General features: G+C 37.3%; 1 protein-coding gene across 1 annotated transcript; it reads left to right on the top strand.

The window, feature by feature from the left end:
- Positions 1-18,447: 18,447 nt before the first annotated feature.
- LOC143593564 (uncharacterized) lies at positions 18,448-21,661 on the top strand. Its single transcript, XM_077073160.1, has 6 exons — positions 18,448-18,726; positions 18,835-18,890; positions 20,428-20,551; positions 20,635-20,741; positions 20,846-20,915; positions 21,016-21,661. The coding sequence occupies exons 1-6, from the start codon at positions 18,645-18,647 to the stop codon at positions 21,093-21,095; spliced, it is 519 nt and encodes a 172-aa protein (XP_076929275.1). The 5' UTR covers positions 18,448-18,644; the 3' UTR covers positions 21,096-21,661.

Below are 21,661 nucleotides of genomic sequence, written 5' to 3'. Positions count from 1 at the left end.
ATGACATTCTCTGACCTAACCCTAATTCGTTAACGGAGAGTTAACGAACTAGGGGTAATTCGTCTGATGATTCGTTAAAGGAAGCCTAACGAACTAGACCTGGTTCGTGTTCAAATTCGTTAAGGATAAGATAACGAACTAACTCCCAGTTCGCTTTGACCATTCTTTAAAAGAGAGAACGAATTAGAAGGTACAATTCGCTACATGGACTGGTTCGTTATATGGACTGATTCGTCAAAGGACCAGTTCGTCAGAGGGTCCAAATCGTTATAAGGACCAGTTCGTTATGATAACCCAATTCGTTAATAACCAAGTAACGAACTAGAAGTTTGATATAATGACAGAACAGTCCCTGGACTTGAGAAGAATGGTTTAATTACAAAGAAACCTCGAACTTTATAAGTTAGCGAATTAGAAAATAAATTAAAATCCTAATGGAAAATGTGTTAAGACATTAAAATAAAATTTTTCCAAACTGACCTGGCAGCTTAACCCCAGCCAGGGGCTCTGCCCCTTGGACCCTGCTAGGGCCTGCCGCCCATAGGAACCCGCTGCCAGGGGCGCTGCCCCCCGGACCCCGTTCGTTGTGGGTTATATAAAGATAGAAATACGATATGAGTAGTAATAGTTAATTGATATATGTGATTATTGTACAGTTAGCCGAGCACAGTTCAAGAAGGGAATAACTATTAACGGTGAACGTAACCGCATTCAGGTGAGTTTCTAGCCCCATTCCTTGTTATGTTTTCGGGCCTGTGTGCATACTCGATGTGATATGTTAATACACTTATCCTAAGTGATAAGTGTTTGCCTTATGTGAATTATGTGAAAGGTATGATTGACTGCTTGTCGGTACGTGAACGATCTTTGGATATTGCACGTATTGTCAAGTTATGATTATGGATATAATGCTATGTATGATGTATGAATGGTATGTACGCATGTCACGAATGAATGTAAGAAGTAGCCAGGTATAGAAGAAAAGGGACTGAGCCCTGATAATAATCAAGGCAAAAAAGGGACTGAGCCCTAATAATACTCAAGGCAGAAAAGGGATCGAGCCCTTTATAATCTCGAGGCAGAAAAGGGATTGAGCCCTAATAATACTCAAGGCAGAAAAAGGGACCGGACCCTAATAATATTCGAGGCAGAATAGAATAATATAAAGTAGAATTTAGAATAAAGCATGAAGGAAAGAATATATACTATGTACGAAGTAAGAGAATATAAAGTATGTACGAAAGTATGAAGTAATGAATGTATGGTACGTTGTATGATTAACTAGAACTCACTCAGCGTAGGTGACTTTTAGTATGCACGCAGGTGAGTAGAATGAAGCAGCTCGCTTGAGGGGAACACGTGGCAAACGAATAAGAGACTGGCATCCGAAGACTCCAGACGTTTATTAATTTATGTTTAAATTTGAAGGACAATGTGTTTATTAAGACAAGTTATGGATTGATATGTTTTTATGAAAATTTAATATTTCGCGAATGTTTTTAATAACTCTGATGATTAGAACTATGTTTATGAGTAAATCCAACACCAAATGTAGGGCACCGGTAACGGGGCCTTACATGAACGTCAAAGTTCCAAATATTTTCATCTTTTGCTATTGACGCTTGACCTTGTGCGAGAGTGTTTTTCAACACGTTGCATGATATCGTTGAATGATTTTTTAACGTTGAGTTTGAATCGGATTTTAAAAAATCTCCGCACTTTTGCACCGAGAACGAAACGATTTATCGGTCATTATACATATATCGTAGTTGATCCATATTTCTTTGTTTCGGTTTGTGGCAACAACTTCTTGTATGGCGAGGTCGTTAGGTGAATGGGGTCGTTTGGGGGCCATTTTTGAGGGTATGTAGGCAGTGTAACAAGAACGGGTTTTATAATTTAAGAGTTGTAAGTCCCGAATCTGGATCACTACAATTATGATATCAATATGACAAGTATTGGTGCGGAATACCAATACTTGATGATTCAAGAACACAAGTAAACACAAGAACGTAATGACGAAATTGCTTCAAAACACACGTATATTAAGATAAGTCGGATGCTTAAGCACTTACAATACTTGCTCGTCCAACAACTGGTAGACTGCCAAAACTCAATAACAAACTAGTGAATGAACCACCTTTACCGTATACATAATGTCAACTATATATAGGGAAGCCAACAAACTGGCCCAAACAAACTAAAGCCCACCGAGAACACTAAGGTGTTCTCAGTTTACATAACAACCCAAACCCAAGCCCAATATAGATAAACTCAGTACAAACCACATAAACTAGGCCCAAAAATCCCCCTTGGTTTGTAGTTTTGTAATCAATCATGCTCGATTTAATCTATATCAACATCCTTCAATCCTCCTACCCAAAACTGACATCTGATGATAGAGGCGACCATAGCTGTGTATTCTTTAGCGGCTCCTTCAAAAAGTGGATCAGCTACAATCTGGAACATGCTGAGTGTCTTGATGTCCTTCTCTCCAAATTTCAACAAATCCTTAGGATCAACGAATCGGTATTGACCTTTTCCCTTTTGTAGCTTGATAATGACCGTGGCAGTAACAGAATCATAGAACCAGAACTTCATGTTCTCCAAGGTGCCATCAGGAATGGCATCTGGTACAGGAATATAAGTAGCTTTCTTTGTGGGAGGCCACATAACATTGACCATCGTCTTTCCCGTCCTTGGATCCTTAACCCCCTTTGCTTTCTTCAAGAAAGATTCTGCAGTTGTCATGTTTGGAAAGCCTCGATCAACTTCACGTTTCATGAAGTTCCAGAACTCTATACCCCGTTTGTCATTAGATGGATTGGTGAATGGAGAATTTATCAGGTCACTCAAGTCCACTTTTATCCAGGAACCAAAGTCTTTCATCTTCTTATAATATTCGGTGGTTCCTGACTTCCTCTTCACCCACCACATATTCTTATCCGCATCAAAACCCCATGATAAAACTTCCGATCGATCACCGTATTTATCAGAGAAACCTTTTTGAAGCGTAACGACGAACATGTCCGGGTGATCTGATGATTCAACATTCTGATTCGAGTTCTTCATCACCAGTAGTTTTTTCTTTCCCTTTTCAAGTAGTTTCTTTTGAAATCTATCTGATTTCTCTTTGGTGATTGGGGTTGCATCCAGGTATTGCTTAAGTGACTCTGATTCCTGTTGTCGGCTGATACCAATGTTGTCGGCTGGAAGAATAGGAGAGTCTTTGTCTTGATCAACAGTGGGAGTTTGATGAACCACATCATCATTGCTTTTAAATTCATCTCCGAATTTCTGAAATAACTTTTGTTGAAGATCAAAATACATAGCTGTTATAACTCCCATGCCAGACTGCAACTCTTTAATCTTGGAATCCTTGTCTGAGTTGCTTGCTTCAAGTTCCTGAATACGAACATCTTTAACTACTGAATCTTGTTCGAGTTCAAAGACTCGACGCTGCAATGCTTGAATGTCTACAGGGGCATTCTCAAGAACCACACCTTTACCGTTGTTCTGAAAGTAACTCTCTTGCATGGAAAGGATTTGGGCCACCTTTCTTGATGTACCTGGGCTTGACTGACCCTGAACAGCTGGGCCAGATGAACCAGAGGGAATATCTGTAGTGTCGGTGTATGGAATGTCTGTATCAAAGTCAAATTCACTAACAAAATCACGGGACAATAGATCTTGAAATGATGGCTCAGAAGTAGATGTATATGGTTCAGCTTGTGTTTCTGGAGCATGTGACTCTGGTTGAGCAGTTTGTTGTTGTGGGCTGGTGGTTGTTGTTGGCGTTGGTGTAGCGGTGGTTGTTTCGGCTTCACTATCCAACTCGCTAGATCTCGGATCAACCCTTTTTCGTTTGCGATGGATGAGATCAGCAGTTGGCTCTTCGCTATCGTCTTCCTCAATGTTTTCAGTAACTGTCTGAGGAGGTTTCAGCGCAGTTGACTGAAGTAAATCTTTGGCAGCTTCAAGGGCACTTAACTTTTCAGCATCAATAAGAGTGTCTGTTTGATGATGTTCTTCTTCATCTTCTTCGTCATCAGATATTTCAAACGTTGCAGCACGTGGTTGAGCTAGTGCCACGTGTTCGTCAGCAACCTGAGCTATGACAGGCTCATCTTCAGTCTCAGCAAATAGTCCGAATTTTTCAGAGCATTTAAACCCCGATATACCACTTTGGCCCCCTTTTTGGACTGTTTCATCAACCCAAAAGTATTGGGTCCCACTGACTTCATGTCCAAAGTTTCAACATATCTGACAAGGTCGGTGTAATGAGAATCAAAGATCATCTGTAAGAATCTTGGATACATGAGGAACATCTCCTTCTTCTTTGCTCTCAAGTTACTCATCATTTCATTGAAAACGAACTTGGAATAATTGTAATTCCAATCCATGACCAGAGAAACGATAGCAGGCATCTGAGTGTGACTGATCTCGTCTGAACCTCCCTTCCTCCCCGAGATACACGTAAAGAACGTGTGCAATAGATATCTCCAATATGGATGAAATAGCTTCTTGATTGCTGGAGGATAGGTGCCTTCGTAACCCATTCAGGTAGGAACCTCAGTAATTTCAGCAGCAGAGTACTCTGTCGGGTAATCAGGCTGATCCCCAAACATAAGGACTTCTCTAACAATGGCCGCTGTGATAACGACTGGCTTCTTCTGTACTTTGGAGTCAATTGACACGACTCCGTCTGGCCCTCGTGGATTAATTGATGCATTGTTCCAAAAATCGGTAACCATCTTCTTGCATATGACAGGGTTCTCTCGAAGGGCATCAGAGAACCTGCAAGTGTTGAGTCCGATGATCATCGACTTGAATTCCTTGTGAGCCATGGGTGGATCAAACAGATGACCAACTATGTTGTGTGTATCGACAAACTTTAATGGATTCTGATCGGCCATTTTCATAAATCCAATTTTAATTCATCACACCATCCATGAAATCAGTTCATGGTAACATCAAATAAGCCTCTGTCGGTACATAGATCCCATATGATCTTGTTTAGTACCTGCTAAGCAAATAGGACCACACTGAAAGGTGATTAGTGACAAGGGTTTATATTTCAGCTAGAACACTTTGAGAGGAAGGATAAGTTTGGTTTTAATCAGATGAAGATAATAAGTGTTAAAAAAAATAAAACTTTTAGATTATTTATACCAAACCCAATGCAGGCCGAAAACCCTTAATGGGCTCAAAGCAGGCCGAAAACCCCTTAATGGGCACAACACAGAGTGCAACCCGACTAGGATCATGACCAGACAGTAAGGTAACCCAAAACTTTCAAAGCCCAAAATTAAAAATAAGCTCAATTTTTATGAACGTTTCGAGGAGTAATTTCGAGAAAGAAAGGAAAAAAAATGGAAAAAATAAAATAAACACGACAAAACAAAATAAAATCAACCAAGAAACAATGAAAATATCCACATTAGAATACATAATAACTCCCTTGAATTTATAAAGTTGGGATCAAATTTCAGTTTTTAGTAAAAACGCCGCCCTTTCATGAATAGATCCGAACATGGAATCATATCGTTTAAGAGGCCGTCACAAGGATTCATGTTCAGCGTCATTATGACATAATGAGACAGGTTGATAGCAGGTATAACGAACTTAGCATGATTTTCATTGCATCAGTGATATGAATTAGGTTCGGTTCGGCATAAAGCTTGATCAAAAGTTTTATATATAGCGAACAGTTTTAAGCTTTAAGGTTGAACGTTGGACTTACAAGCCATCCGGACTTACAGGACTTTCATTCGAGACATGACATGACTTATTTTTGTGCCCCCATCTCTGTAGTTCTAGTTTGACCCTTTAAGATTTTGAAATACAAGAATTTTTATTTTTGCTTCACAATAGCCCCTTTTTTATTATTATATATTTTTCTCTTTTTTTTGTTGTTTTTTTTTATTTTATTATAACTTGAGGAAAAACTTGGAAACATAATATTTTTGGTGATCAAGACACTAACGGGCTAGTGTATGACTAGGTAATTGCTTTTCTGCCTATCATTCGGAGAGATGTATCTGGAGATATGCACATTTCTTCAAAATGACTCTCCACAGTAAGTTTAGCATATTTAGTTTATATCACTTTAACTTTTATGCATCATGGAAAGCTACCATACAAATCAATGACTGATCTAGAGCCTTTTTAGCTTAATAACTTCACCCGTTATGCACATAGTAACAATTTACCTATCATTTTCCAAAGGTTGGATCAATTCTCATTTAAAAATATTTTGAAGCTTCTAAAAAGCTGTTAACTGAATAGTAATATCACTTCCCAAGGAGTTAACACACGTGTTAAGAATTCAGTCACCCCGGTCACTTTAAACCTTCATGTGAATGGCTATCCATTGTAATCACAAGTGGTTAACCGGACCAAACATGCATGAAAATGCATGTCCTTCCAGTTCAGAGTTACCGACATAATTTTAAGAGAAAGACTACGAAACACAAAACACATCATAATCGCCCCGGGTGCTTTCAGTCATTAGGTAAATGGCTATCCTGTGAAACTAAAAGTAGAACACCGGACCAACCATATACAAGTATATGTCCTTCAAACTTGAGCAACCGACATAATTTTAAGCTAGAATAATTTTTAATAATAACGACAACGCACACACACTATTTTTGAAATTTTAATTTTTCTTAAATAATGAAAAAGAATGCACACACTATTTTTGTCTTTTTGATTTTTCTCCCCCTAAATTTGTGCAAAACAAATAATTATGTACAAATTTATACCCAAAAAGACTCAATCCTCGAAATGAAGCATTTTAAGAAAACCCACAAGCACGTTAAATTTTGCTGTTCTGACCAGTTTTGTAAATAAGTCCGCCACATTGTTGTCAGTGTGGATTTGTTCAAGATGAATCAATTTTCGATCGAAACAGTCACGAATAAAATGAATTTTAATATCGATGTGCTTAGTTTTAGAGTGTTGAACTGGGTTTTTCACAATTGCAATGATCGCATCATTATCACAGAAAATAGGAGTGTCAAGAAATTCCAAACCATAATCCAGCAACTGGTTTTGCATCCAGATAACCTGAGAGCAGCAAGCAGATGCGGCAACATATTATGCTTCGGCGGTCGAGGTGGACACAGTCTGTTGTTTCTTACACTGCCATGAAATGAGACGATCTCCTAAGAAATGACAACCGGCTGACGTGGATTTCCTGTCTATGTCATCTCCACCATAATTGCTATCAGCAAAAGCATAAAGATCAAATTATGATTGTTTGGGATACCAAAGACCTAACTTTGGTTGTCCCTTTAGATATCTAAAAATACGTTTAACAGCAATTAAATGAGAGAGTTTATGGTTAGCCTGGAAACGAGCACATTGGCAGACTGCAAACATGATGTCAGGACTACTGGCTGTGAGATACATCAGAGACCCGATCATCGATCGATAGTACGTTTGATCTACAGGACTCCCTTCAGGATCAGATGATAGTAGCGGTCTTTCTGCCATGGGAGTGTTAGCACTCTTGGAGTCATGAAGCTCAAACTTTGCCAGCATATCTTCAACATACTTTCCTTGATGCAGTAAAATTCCTGTGGAGCTTTGGCGAACCTGTAGCCCCAGAAACGTTGTCATTTCACCCAAGGAGCTCATTTCAAATTTTTTCTTCATTACACCCTCAAATTCTTTGCACAACTCAGCACTGGTGGATCCAAAAATGATATCATCGACATAGATCTGGACGAGAATCAAATCTTTTCCGATAGTTTTTCGGAACAAAGTTTGATCAATGGTTCCACGCTTGTAGCCATGATCAAGAAGATGCGCTGTCAGTATAGCATACCACGCTCGTGGGGCCTGATGTAGCCCATACAATGCCTTGTCTAGCTTGTAGATGTGATTTGGTTTCTTAGAATCGACAAACCATGGTGGCTGATCAACATAAATCTCTTCTTTTACCTCACCATACAGAAACGCGGTCTTTACATCCATCTGATACACTGTAAACCCCATATATGATGCATAGGCTAGACAAACTCTAATCACCTCAAGTCTAGCCACTGGAGCATAGACTTCAATGTAGTCTAACCCCTCAACCTGACGAAACCCACGGACTACCAGTCGTGTCTTATTTCAAACATAACCCTGGTGTAATCTTGCTTGTTTCTGAAAACCCATCTTGAATCAAGAGCTTTCTTTCCTTCCGGCAGTGTAACCAATTCCAAGCCTTTAACTTATCAAACTGATTCAGTTCTTCATGCATAGCATTAACCCAACTAGGTTCCTGAAGAGCCATCTCAACATTCTTTGGCTCAATTTGAGAAATAAAACAGGAAAACATACAATTGTTTATGTGTCCAGTCTGACTTCTGGTGGACACACCAGCATCAATGGGCCTATGATGTTTTCAATCGGATGGTTTTTCTGGATTCTTGACGGAATTAAGTGATCGGAAACATCATTGTTAGGTTGAAGATTTGTCACGTTCTCATCAGAATCAGTAAGGGGGTTCTTCCAGCCAGTTGTCGCAGTACTGTGAGAGTACGAAGTACCGGCAACGTATTCATTTGGAATGGCATGGGGAAACAATGTGCTTCCGAATATCTGACGGACGGAACTCTCCCCCTCAACAGCAGCAATATCTTCAGACGTATTAGGCGAACAATCGATTTCTGAAGATTCCTTGTGTTGAGTGTCAGTTGTAGGTGAATCATTACTTAACTCAGCAACATCATCATCCAGTACTGGAGAAATGTGAGACACTGTCTGTGAACCATCTTTCGTAACATCCACTGTGGGACCACTTGGAGACACTGTGTTGATGACTGGGAATACGTTGAATGGTTTGAAGAATTCGTTGTAATCAAATAACCAATCAGGACCAACACGAGCGACTGTCTCATTTTCTTCTAACCAACGAACTTCATAGGATTCAAGAATCTGTTTAGTTGACTTGTTATAGACTCTGTAGGCTGTATTACCCGCGTAACCAACAAAATAACACTCATCAGCTGCGGCCCCGAACTTTGGAGTAGATTCAATATTCAGCAATGTGCATGGACAGCCAAACGCTCTGAAATGTTCGACGGTGGGTTGGTGACCATAAACAATCTCATATCGAGTCTTCATTTTAGACTAGTTGATAATAACCCGATTCTGAACATAACATGTTGTATTGATAGCCTCTGCCCAGAAGAACAAAGGCAGTTTATAATCACACAACATAGTCCTTGCTGCCTCAATAAGAGTTCTGTTTCTTCTTTCGGCCACACTGTTTTGTTGCGGTGTCCTAACAGCGTTGTACTGACAAAGAACTCCCTTTTCTGAACAGAAGTGATTCATTGAAGCATTCTTGAATTCCGTTCCATTGTCACAACGAATTCCCTTCAGCTTCAGGTTCAGTTGGTTTTCCATGAGTATCACGAACTTCTTGATCAAATATGCAGTTTCACTCTTATTTGACAAGAAAAATACCCATGTAAAACGTGAGTAATCATCAGTAATAACAAGACAATAGGAGCTACGAGAAAGACTCAAAACATGAACTGGTCCTAAAAGGTCCATGTGGAGTAATTGAAAAACGGAAGATATGGTATTAATTAACTTTGGCTTGTGTGACTTTCGATGATGTTTTCCCAAAGCGCAAGCTACACATTTTTCAATAGTCACAAAATCTTTGATTGGTAAACCACGAACCAAATTATTTTTAGCAAGACTATTCAGATTTTTAGTATTAGCATGACCTAGCCAACGATGCCAAAGCATTGCATTATGTTCTGACACTTTTGAAAACAAGCAGGTTATTTCGTCAGAAACATTTTTGTTCATGTCGATCACATAAGCATTATCTTTTCGTTGTGATCGAACAAGAGTCCAGTCTTCTGGTATAATTATACCAGGTTTCAGAACCAAACACTCCTTTTTAGTAAAATGAGTTGAAAAATCTTTGTCACAAATTTGTGACACGCTTAGCAAACTGTGCTTCAATTCTGGAACAAAATTAACATTTTCAGATTTTAAAACACCGTTACTTACAGTACCCTTCTGAGTGATCTTCCCCTTTTCTCCTCCCGCAAAGGACACATACCCACCATTAAAGGTTTGAATGTCGTGTAGTTGGGTAATGTCTCCTGTCATGTGCCTGGAACAACCACTATCAACATACCAAGGTCTGATGATATTCCTCCATATATGTCCCTGCACGAAACGCGGGATTAATTAGTCTTTGGTACCCAGTCCATACTTACACTAGGTGGCCCTGATTCGTCTACAGTTGTCACGGATTGCCATGACATATCCTTTTGATCATCAAAAATAGATTTTGTAGAAACGTTCGCCGGAGATTTAGGCAGCCATCTGTGTTTGTGTGACTTGGAGTTATACGTACGAATGGTTGTCGTAGACTCCGGAGTTTTGGATGTGGAAGGAGGCGAATCAGTCCTTTTCTCCTGTTTCGGTCTATACTTAATGCTTATATTAGAATTAGAGCTCGATACATCTTTTCTGACCTTTCTTTTAGGCAAGTTAGGTTTGATCTGATGAGGACTAAACCTGCCAGATTTGTTTCGATTCCAATCATCGTCAAAGGAACTAGCCCGATAATGCCTAAATCACTGCTCAAACTCGTTATAAGGCATGTAGGGCATATTCCTTTGATAGAATCCATAATAAGGAACATATGGACGATGTGGACAATTTCTGGCAATGTGACCAGGAGTGCCACAATTAAAGCAGGTTTGACGTTTAATTGAAAAATTGTTTTGAGCAACTCCTTGTCTAGACTGGTTGTGTGGACCAGTCTGCTTGAATTTTCGAGAATTTCTGTTCTCGTCTTTGACATCATTACCTTGTTTGTCATTAGAGCATCCCTCCTTGACAAACTTAGGTGCAACATATTTGTTGGATGTTTTTTGTTTTTTAATTTTATTCAAAACCACATTATCAGAATCCAAAGTTTTAACAGAATCAACCAAACAAGAATCCTTGCTCTTTAAAGCAGAGCCCACACAAACAGTCGGAATAACAGAATTCAAAACAGGAAGTTTTAAAGAAACATCAGAAACAAAGTCATTATTAAATTCAAAACAAGGGTCGTCATCCTCATCAGTCCACTCCTTCACAATTATTTTTTCTGCACATGAAGTAGATACATTAGAATCGTTCACATTTGAAGTAGACGGAGCAGTGTTCACAGAACTGGCTTTGTCAGCGTTGTTTTGTATACCATATTTCGTGTCCTTTATCTTTTCTTCCTATTCTTTGGTGACAGGAGTAGGCACATAATTCTGGTTGTAAGGTGGGCGAACTTGACTGTATCCTATTCCCTCACCGTCATTCTCTTTCCATCACAATTGGTTCTCAATCATTGAGTTAACTACTTTACTGAAATCATCGAATTTTTTAAAATCAAGTTCATCTTTTTCAAACTTACTAGTTAGATTCATGATTTCTAACTTAGAAGCTTTCAGTTTAGCAGTTAACTCAGCAATTTCTTGTTTGGCATCAAGGTGATGGCTACTTTTTATGCTAAAATCATATTTAAGCTTAGAAATATCCTTCTTTTGTGCTTCTATTTTTTCTAGAAACCCTTTTTCATTTTTCTTAAGTTTAAAATTTTCTGATTTTATTCTCTCCATATCTCTCGTTAGAATATCGTTGTGAAGCTTATACATTTCTATCTTTTCAACACAATTTAAAGAGCATGGTTTGAAACTTACCTCATATGAGCTTGGTGAAGTGAACGCCATATAAGCAAACTGAAGCTCTTTGATCTTCTCCTCAATAGCGTTTTCTTCTCCAGTGTCTTCAACATTGGCAAAGTTTGCAGTTTGGTTTCCAATATTGAGTGCAGCCATCTGATCTTCCCAAGAGAACTGTTGAGCAACCATACCCCTTTCACCATTACTAGAATTACCTCCAACCTCACCTCTGGCATTTCCAACAGGAACCAAAGCCCTTTCCGTATTTCCATCCTTCGTTGGATTAGTACATTCTCGAGAAAAATGACCCGGCTCGTGACAGTTGTAGCACCTAAGAGTATCCTTGTTGAAACACACCTTTTGATTATTCGGCATATTCCAATTATTTCTACCCGTCCTCTTAGTGAACTTCTTCGCACGAAAAACTGCCATGGCGATTTGCCACGAGATGTCCATCTCTTCAACATCATGAGGGTGAATCTGATCTAATTCAGCAGCAACCACTGGTTGAACCAAGTCTCCAGCCAAAAATGCATTATAGCAGTTCATGAAACCTGCCATTAGAGCGATATTCTCTTAAGTCTCTTTCGATATAGTGGGAATATGATTGAAGTTCTGACTGATTGTATGAGCAGGTTTTCCAATATTACTAGAAGACTGACCAGACTTTGTGAAGAAAACTGGTTGGGGGTGGGGTGGATGATGATGATGATGATTGACCTCGAGTTGATGAAAACATCTGAAAGTTACTCTGAGGTGGCTGTTGGTTGGCTTTGAACAATGAAAAGCTGTCTTAAGACATTAGAGCACTGTTGGAGGCAACATTGTAACCGGCCGCACTATAAGAACTTGCATGGTTTATTGCACATTGCTTATAATCCATATCACAAGCTTTAATGGTGGCTATCATCTCACTCATACCCATTATGCTGAGGTCCTTAGTCTTTTTAATAACCGCAACATTCATGTCCCAACTTTTTGGAAATGAGTTCACCAGCTTGTTGTTGATTTCTGAGGTTTGAAGATAAAGATAGATTCCTGCTGATCTCATTTCAGTCAAAAGAGATATAAATCTTTGAAGTTGGGATTCCAACGTTTCTCCCAAGACATGGTTAAACATATTGAACTTTTGTCGCAGCAGATCTTGGCGACTTCTCTTCATGTCTTCATTTCCTTCATAAACTTCTACCAATGCCTCCCACAATTCTTTAGCAGATTGAAGTTCTCTAAACAGAAGGGCAATCTCAGGTGAGAGTGCCATGGTTAGAGTGGATAGATCCTTTTCATCTTCTTCAACTTTAGCAAAATCATCATCATCATATTGTGCAACTGGTTTGACAAGAACTTCGTCAGAGCCATCCCTTTGATAAGTGATCTTTTGAGGTCCCCTCACAATACTTTTCCAAATCTTGGAATCTTTCATCTTGGCCTAGTGTTCAAATCGAAATTTCCATTCACTAAACCCTTCATGAGACAAGAGACGGGGTATACGAGTAGACGTCCCCATGATGGAATCAAGTTCTTGATGAAGGGATGAGTTGACAAAGTTACTACCATTCGTTAATTGGGCCATTTTAATTGAAGATTGTTTTTAAGTCTAGTTATCACTTAGGTCCAAATTTAAAAGTCAAAGTCCAAATAAAACAGGCCCAAACAATTAATTGGGCTGGGATAAGTCCACAGTGGTTGACCGAGAACCACCAAATTTAGCAAACGTTGACCGAGAACTCAAGTTTTGACCAATGTTTGACCGAGAACTCAAGTTTTGACCAATGTTTGACCGAGAACTCCAAGTGTTGACCAAGCTTTGACCGAGAACTCCAAGTGTTGACCAATCTTTGACCGAGAGCTCCAAGTTTTGACCAAGATCTTGACCGAGAACTACTAGTGGTTGAGAACAAGACTTGTCCGAGAACAAGTAAACCGAGAACAATGTTTGGTCGAGAACAAGGAGGCCGAGAACAATGCTTTGGACAGAAAAACCCTGAAGATTTGCCAAGAACACCCAGAAACAGCTTTGACCAAGTGAATTTTGGTAACAATCTAATCCCTTGTTTTATGTGATTCAAATTATTTCCAAATAGAGTGAATCTTGACCAAAACCAGTAGCTATCTTTCTTCTCCGATCAGTATCTCGCTGGAAACACCACCAAAAAAATAGTTATTCTTGAATCTTTGATATCACAATAACGAGCCTGAATAAGGTCTAAAGCTCTGATACCAATTGTAAGTCCCGAATCTGGATCACTACAATTATGATATCAATATGACAAGTATTGGTGCGGAATACCAATACTTGATGATTCAAGAACACAAGTAAACACAATAACGCAATGACGAAATTACTTCAAAACACACGTATATTAAGATACGTCGGGTGCTTAAGCACTTACAATACTTGCTCGTCTAACAACTGGTAGACGGCCAAAACTCAACAACAAACTAGTGAAGGAACCACCTTTACTCTATACATAATGTCAACTATATATAGGGAAGCCAACACACTGGCCCAAACAAACTAAAGCCCACCGAGAACACTAAGGTGTTCTTGGTTTACATAGCAACCCAAGCCCAATATAGATAAACTAAGTACAAACCACATAAACTAGGACCAACAAGAGTGTTTTAGACTTGTGACTTGCGTTGTGACTAACCAAGACAATTACCATCAATTTATAATAGCGGTTAAAGGGTAAAAAGTGAAAACATAAGTAATTTACACAATAAAACCGGTTGTTAATTGCTAGCGGCTATATATTGATATTCAACGGATATATTGCTTATTCTTAATTGATTTACTCCAAATCATGAAATTCTAAATTGGTTTTCAGTGGAATAAAGTATTATTAGTAATTGATAAAAAAAACTTCTAATGGCTTAAAGTTAAATATATATTAGCCTATAATAAATGATAAATATTATGAAAATATGGAATGGATATAGATGAAAAGGAATGTTGAATGTTGTTGAATTAACGATTATGTTGGAAATGATATAACAGACATTCAATGCACTTAAATAGCCGAATGCACTTAAATAGCCCAGAAGGCCATCAACACTAAGTTACAACTTTAAACCGGTTTATAACCGGGTCAATCCACAGCTAAGAAACTTCAAACTGGTCCTGACCCGGCGGTTTACAACTGCTCAAAACTGGTTTTCATAAAATCGGGTTCAAACCGGTTCGGTTTCGGTTCAGTTTTTGGTTCTGTTAACCGGTTTATATGTCCACTTCTATTTTGGGACGCCATGCGTCTATTATTATTATTATTATCATTATTAAAATATTTTTAACTGGGTTATGCGTATTTACCTGGGATTTTAATCAAGTTTGTGTGGAGAGCTTATTGTTGCTTCACCTTAAATTTGATAATAACTAATAATTCCTATGTTTTGCCTATTCCGTGACTTATTAGTTATTATCAAGTTATGATTATGATGATTACTGGCTATCTTGGAAAAAGAGAAAAAACAACCTACCTCACCGGTGTCCATTATTATCAAACTAAAACCTAAATTCTTTGTAAGACCCTGTAATCCGGGAGTCCTACAGTTGGTAATCATTCCAACAATTACAAATGTAAATGTTAAACTGTTTTCATAAAATTCAAAATTTCAATACAGAGTATTCTTGCAGCGGAAAATTTACAAAACATCCACATATTCTCCTTAGGACATAAAAATGTGAATTAAAATTTTCATAAATGTTAACATGATGAGGAGTATCGACTAGAACTGCTTCGGGACCTCGGGTAGTCTTGAGCACCTCCAAGCAATAATCCCATCCGCGTTCAACCTGAAAATCATTCTAGCATACACGCAAAGTCAGCTTGAGCTATGTGAGTTCATGTTTTTATCATCAAAGTATTTTAAAGACTAGCCAAGGTATTCAACATACATCATCATAAAAACACAATACATAAATAACATCAATAAATGAATAAATAAACTTTCTTTAGTCAAGCACGTAGCGCGGGTCACATCCTCTAAAGTCCAAAACACAAAGTTAATGACTCGAATAATCTTCACCCCAAGGACAGATAAACTGTTAGGGGATTTTTACATCCGGTCGCCCCAAGGACAGTCTTCCTGTCCCGGAACTCTTCACCTTAACCCCCAATAGGGGAATCAAGGATTTTTCATACTTCTCTTCGACCCGGTCACAACTTAACAAAAACATTCACGTGGTGGCCACACACACACATACTAATAAAACAAACATCAAACATACAAACTTACAAGCATAGATAGTAAAAATATATAAACTATGCAATATCATCCAAACGCTTCAAAAGGGTAAAATTGTCATAAAACGTGTATGATAGCCCGAAACGTAAAACATTTTAAAAGGGGCATTGTGAAACTCACCTGAAATGAATCACGTAAACATCACAACTTGATCCTCTAGCTAATCACTCAAAAATCACAATCCTTGGGATCTTTTGACACAAAAAACTCCAACTTTTGACCTCGAGAAGCGTGCCAAACGAATTTAATCTGAATAATGAACGACCTCTAGTAGATTGTAATCGAATTAGATCGATCAATATCAAAGGGTTTGGAGTCCTTGTTGGCCATAATGGGTTAATGGGGAGGGGGAGGTTAGTTATTATCTTCAAATGTTACCCTTTGGTCCTTGCACTTTGCCATCTCCTCCTCGTTGTTCCCAAACTGAAATATAACACCTCTTAGACATGCCATGGGTCCCCGAGCCCTCACGCGAAACCCGAGAAATTAACTTACAATCTGCAAACTCGTGTTTTCGGTTTACGAGAATTTTAGGGATGTAACATTCTTTTATTTCATTAAATATATATTTTGGTGATTTGACTTTACTTATTTTATGCCCAAAATTAGTATTATTAATATGGGTTCTCATTCCAAATATTAGGTTTTCCTTTTATCAGAATTATGCTAATCACTATAAGTCATGGATTTGGTAAGTTTATAAACTCTCTGATTATTGTTTGACGGATTGCTGCTGTATATGGATTCAATTTTGTATGGTTTTGAATTTAATGAAAAAGATGAGAGCATTATCACATTAATCTATTACTATTTTATATATACATTCTTGATTATTTTTTTTTTCTCATTATGTAGATAGTTGCTTTGGTTTTCTAATTACTACAGTTTGGGTTCTACAGGTGTTGTTGGTCAATTAACCAATTTAGCGTGTAGCTACAACTAAACTCATATCTAAAGCAGGAGATATTCATTTAAATGACTTTTTTAGTTTTAAGCAATTTAAGTCTTGGAGCCCCAAAGTTGGTGGATTTGTGGTTACAATCTTCCCAAAATGTAATATGACTAGGTTTGTAACATGACTAGGGCACCAATTTGAAAGTTCTTTCTTCATTATGCCTTTGTTTAATTGTTTATTTGTTATACCAATTTAATGGTTTGTTTATTTTGTATATCATGTGTACAATTTAATGTTTAGAAAATTGTTTTTTTAGTTTTTTTTCGATGACAACACATGAATTCGATTGTAAATCGTTACTCTTTGCTTTGCTTTGCTTTGCTTTGAAAAAACTATTTCGGGACCTACTGAGCACAAGAAAGTTGCAAAAGGGCCAACAATTTAATGCTTATGTTAGTTGCATATGAAATATATTTATAAATATCTTGATTAAATTTAGTCTAATGAGTAAAATGACTAATTTATTTTTATGTGTAAGGCACATGACCTAAATTAACGAAAAAAATAACTGAGCTAGGGTTAAAGGACAAATACTATTGGATTTGTAAACATAAAAGATAAAACAGATAAATTTTAAAAACAAACGACAATGAGTGAAATTGAATACTCATGTAATTTGGATGGCAAAACATTGGGTTATTATAAAAATTTGTGAATGGGTTGAATGGGCTGTAGCTAAAGTTTGACGGCCCACTGTCAGCACGGGCGTTTTAATCGAGGTAATCTTTCCGGCCACTAGCGGTGGTTCATTCCTCTGTTCACCTTACGCTAGTTGCCACCGGTTTGAGGTAAATCTAAATAAATCCACCCTTTTTTCTCATCTTGTAGTTAAGTTTGAGGAAATTAAAACATATGTCTCAGATTTCTTCATAGACTGTATCTTTATCAACAGCTTAGATTTTGTCAAAACTTGTAATTTATACTAGGCACGATAATTCTTCTTGTAATTTATGTTTTTGTGCCGAATTGATTTGAAAGTTGATATCTTTATATCGGGTTTAATATATGCACACCAACTGTTCGATGAAATGATTGTGTGCTGATTCTGGGACTTTTGATTTGTGTTCAACTGTTAGTATAAGATACATATTTATAATCTACACGACATAGGTTGAATTGTTGAAATGAACTTGGTAATGTGATCATCTAACATAAACATGCTCTTGACAACTCTCCCTAGAAAAAACTGAACATGGACATAATAATAATAATAATAATAAGCTCAGATCGGTTCAGGTTTTGGGTTTTTTCGTTTCGGATATGTACGGGCTGCGTTGCCTGTACCCCTAAGGACTGAGGTGGCTGGTGTTGTGTGTTGGAAGTTTTTAGTATTGAGCTATGTGTTTTCTGGTTTTAAGTTTTTGGAAACATAAGTTCTGTAATTTTATTGCTAATTTGTTTGTTAATCAATTTTGAGTTTAGATAGGAATTTTGTTGGAAACCGTAGGTGTTAACTAAAGTTGGTAGAAGCTACAGATTTTTAAGGTCCGTTTGACCCGTGCCCATTTTTTCTTTTTATCAAAACTTGTTTTAGCTGCAAAATGAGCTTTTTTGCTGGGTGTAGTTAAAATGCAGGGTACCATTTGAAGTAGAACAATAGCATCTATTAAGTGCTTGCCTTTACTAAATCATCTGTTCTTGAAACAATTGGCCATGCTAGGTTAACCCCTTGATCACGAGAAGAAGGTGTTCTTAGTAATTAGATTTAAACAAAGGGGGTCAACCCAAAAGAGTATACGAAGCTTGGAGAGATGCAGCAGCGAAATCCTGGCAACCGACGACCAACAGGAACCGATGGCTCTGATTTCTCATACAGAATGGTCGTCGATAACAGTACGCTTTTTTTCTAAATGTTTACATGTTTGAAATTACATGTTTATATGTTTTTTTTTCTTTTTCTTCTTCTTTAAATTTGAATTATTCGTTGGGTCTTAACTTTAGGGTATACAAAAGTTGCCAAGGGAAAGTCAACCCTCTCTAAAATTCTCGTGATTCAGGTATGTATGAGTGCTCTTTTGGTGTTTGTCGTTTTGTATACTGTTGGAAGTCTTTATGATATTTTCTCAACTGGATGAGATCTAAGTGTTTGAACAAAGTTAAGCATTTTGATTGATAAAATGAAAGTACGAAGTATAGATATTGATATGAATTATTGTTTTATTAGATCATATATGGAGTTTTAGCTATGTATATTCTGCTTTCTAGGCTTATATGCTGTTTAAAGTTATTATCGTTGTAGTCTAAAGCACAAGGGAAACCTAGACTTTGGATTACTAACTGATGCCATGGTTTGTTGTCCTGATGTCAGTGTGTTTTGCATTTGTTTACTAAAATTCCTCCTGCTAGCTTATGTAAAGTGAATCTGTTACTAACCGGTGCAAGCTAATTAGAATGTGATTGCCTTAGTTCAAGGGAAAGTTTAATTACGAATATACATTCATGTCATGGTGCTATGAACCCGGTTCAAGTTCCTACTCAAACCTAGTTGACCAAAATAGTTCGCTGAAGTAGGAGCAGTGGAGAAAATGTGTTCAATAAGCGTTCGTAGCAATATTAAATTAGGGTTCTGTTCATTTGCTAGGGGTCGATGCTTTATGTTTATCAAAATAGTTACTTTGTAACATTGAAAAATCATCCTTCTCGAATTGGGTTATTATCAACTGAATCATTTGTTTGCCTTTGATTTTGTGGTTTTATCAATGGTTTCATTGCCGCTACCTGGAGTATTCTAATCAATGGCAGCATATCTATTTTCGATTCTGTTTCTGCCCAATTGGACTATTCATTAGCCTTAAGGGCAAATTTCTAAGCGATAAAGGCTTACCTGGATGTCAAGTAGTCCCGGAAGGAACCTCACGAACTACTGCCAGGTCTGGTCAATAAAGAAACCTCTGACAACAGCTTAGTGTTGATTAAGATCGATCTGAGCATATTTTGGGTGTTCAATTGAAGATGGATAAAGCTGAACTGTGTGGGCGTGTGTACAATACTAGCATAAATTTTAATTATTGGAGGATCATTACCAAAACTCATCATGGAAACAAAGAATCCGATCCCCAACTGAAATTATCCTAATTCCCAGCCTGAACAATCGTTCATCATGGTTCACATATTAATTAAAATTGATACCTATGATAACGATACTACAAAAACTGAATCAAATTACAACTCGATTGTTATTTACAATCAAACCGGCAGTGATTAACAAATACAAAGTTGCAACAAGTAATCTGAACCCTTTTAACTCTTCTATTTTTTTTCTTATTTTCAGTTCTTCTCCGTTTTAACTCTTTGGAAATATTAAGCAGCATCTATAAATCATATATTAAGAACCCAATTCAACCCAAATTTTAACTTATGGACCAGGATTGCTAGGACTACTGAATATACTCAAGGACTCCTTTTCACAGTTAAAAGTTTTTACTGATATATAGTTGTGTGTGTGTGTGTGTAGCAAAGCTAATGTGTTTATTGCCTTCAAATTTTGTTTCATGCTTGTTAACTTGGGTAACAAGGTGTGCGTGTCGATTGCAGGCTGTGGTATTGTTGGTAGGAGTACTTGACATGCTTTTGACATATGTAAACAAGGAGTCTCTTGAAACATTAGTTGCTGTATCTAGTTCTATAACCGCCATTTCAGTCATAGTTGGAGAAATAGGTGAGTACTGTTATTCATTCCTCTATAAGAAAACCCTTACATTTTTTGTATTAATTTATTATTTTTGTTGTATTATGTTTAAGGACGAAAGCGTAGCAGAGCGAACTTTTTGAGACTTTATATTGCTGCATCATCCATAGGAGTTCTTGGATCAGTTGCTTCTGTCATCCAAAGCAGTACCCAGCTAAAGGCAAGCAAATCTCTTCTCTTCTAGTTTAGATTTGTTTTGGCATTGTTTTTGTGATTTATGAATACCATTTTTTACTGTGGTTGCCTAACTGTTATCTTCATTAGGTTATTCATGATCCGAGTAACTGGGAGACAGAGAAAGTTGCTTTATTGAGGATTGCATGTGTTTTTATAGGTAAGTTTATATCATTATGCCAGTTTTATTAATGTTTCCGTATATCATATTTGTTCTGTTAAGTCTTCTTAAATCACAATGGAGCTTTATTTTGTGACAGGACTGTGTGTGCAAATATTTTCCATAAGTACTACAACATCCCTCATCAGGAACATGTCTCCTCCGAAACGAGCTTCTTGATGCATTGAAACATTAAATCTTATTGTGTCAGTTTCCTTCTTACTGTTATATGTATCTTTTTAGAATCATGAAAAAAATGGATTTTTTTTAAATATTTGAATTGCTTGAAGTCATACTTAAAAATACTTTTTATAAAGCTACTTTTGCAATGATGTTGATTTGAGGCCATTGGGGGATAGGGGACCTATTTCATAAATTATTCTTGATTTTTATTCAGTATGTACTATGTAGAGGTATAGGAAGTGGATGACATTCTTAGAACATGATCATTTTAGCCTATCACTTTATTGAAGATGTATTGAGATATGCTATTATTGTCAAGTCTATGTATCTGAACTCAATAATGCATTACTTGCAATTAAACCCTTAATGGCACATGCCTTGTCTTTATCGAAAGATAACGTGTACATGTGATCAACTTGCAATCTTTAGCTTGAACGATATGCCCACACGTTGGTTTTTATATTATTCAGCCGACACGATGAAAAACTGATCTTTTCAACTTGTGAGATAAGGTTTATATAGAAAAATATAATTACTGGGAGATATAACTTTTACTGATGAAG

The sequence above is a fragment of the Bidens hawaiensis genome, unplaced genomic scaffold, assembly GCF_021521415.1.
Source record: "Bidens hawaiensis isolate Kalapana, Puna unplaced genomic scaffold, B.hawaiensis_p1.1 tig00042360_1, whole genome shotgun sequence".
NCBI classification, from domain to species: Eukaryota; Viridiplantae; Streptophyta; class Magnoliopsida; order Asterales; family Asteraceae; genus Bidens; species Bidens hawaiensis.
Note: the sequence above shows the minus strand (reverse complement) of the source record. Positions and strands in the feature narration are given on the sequence as shown.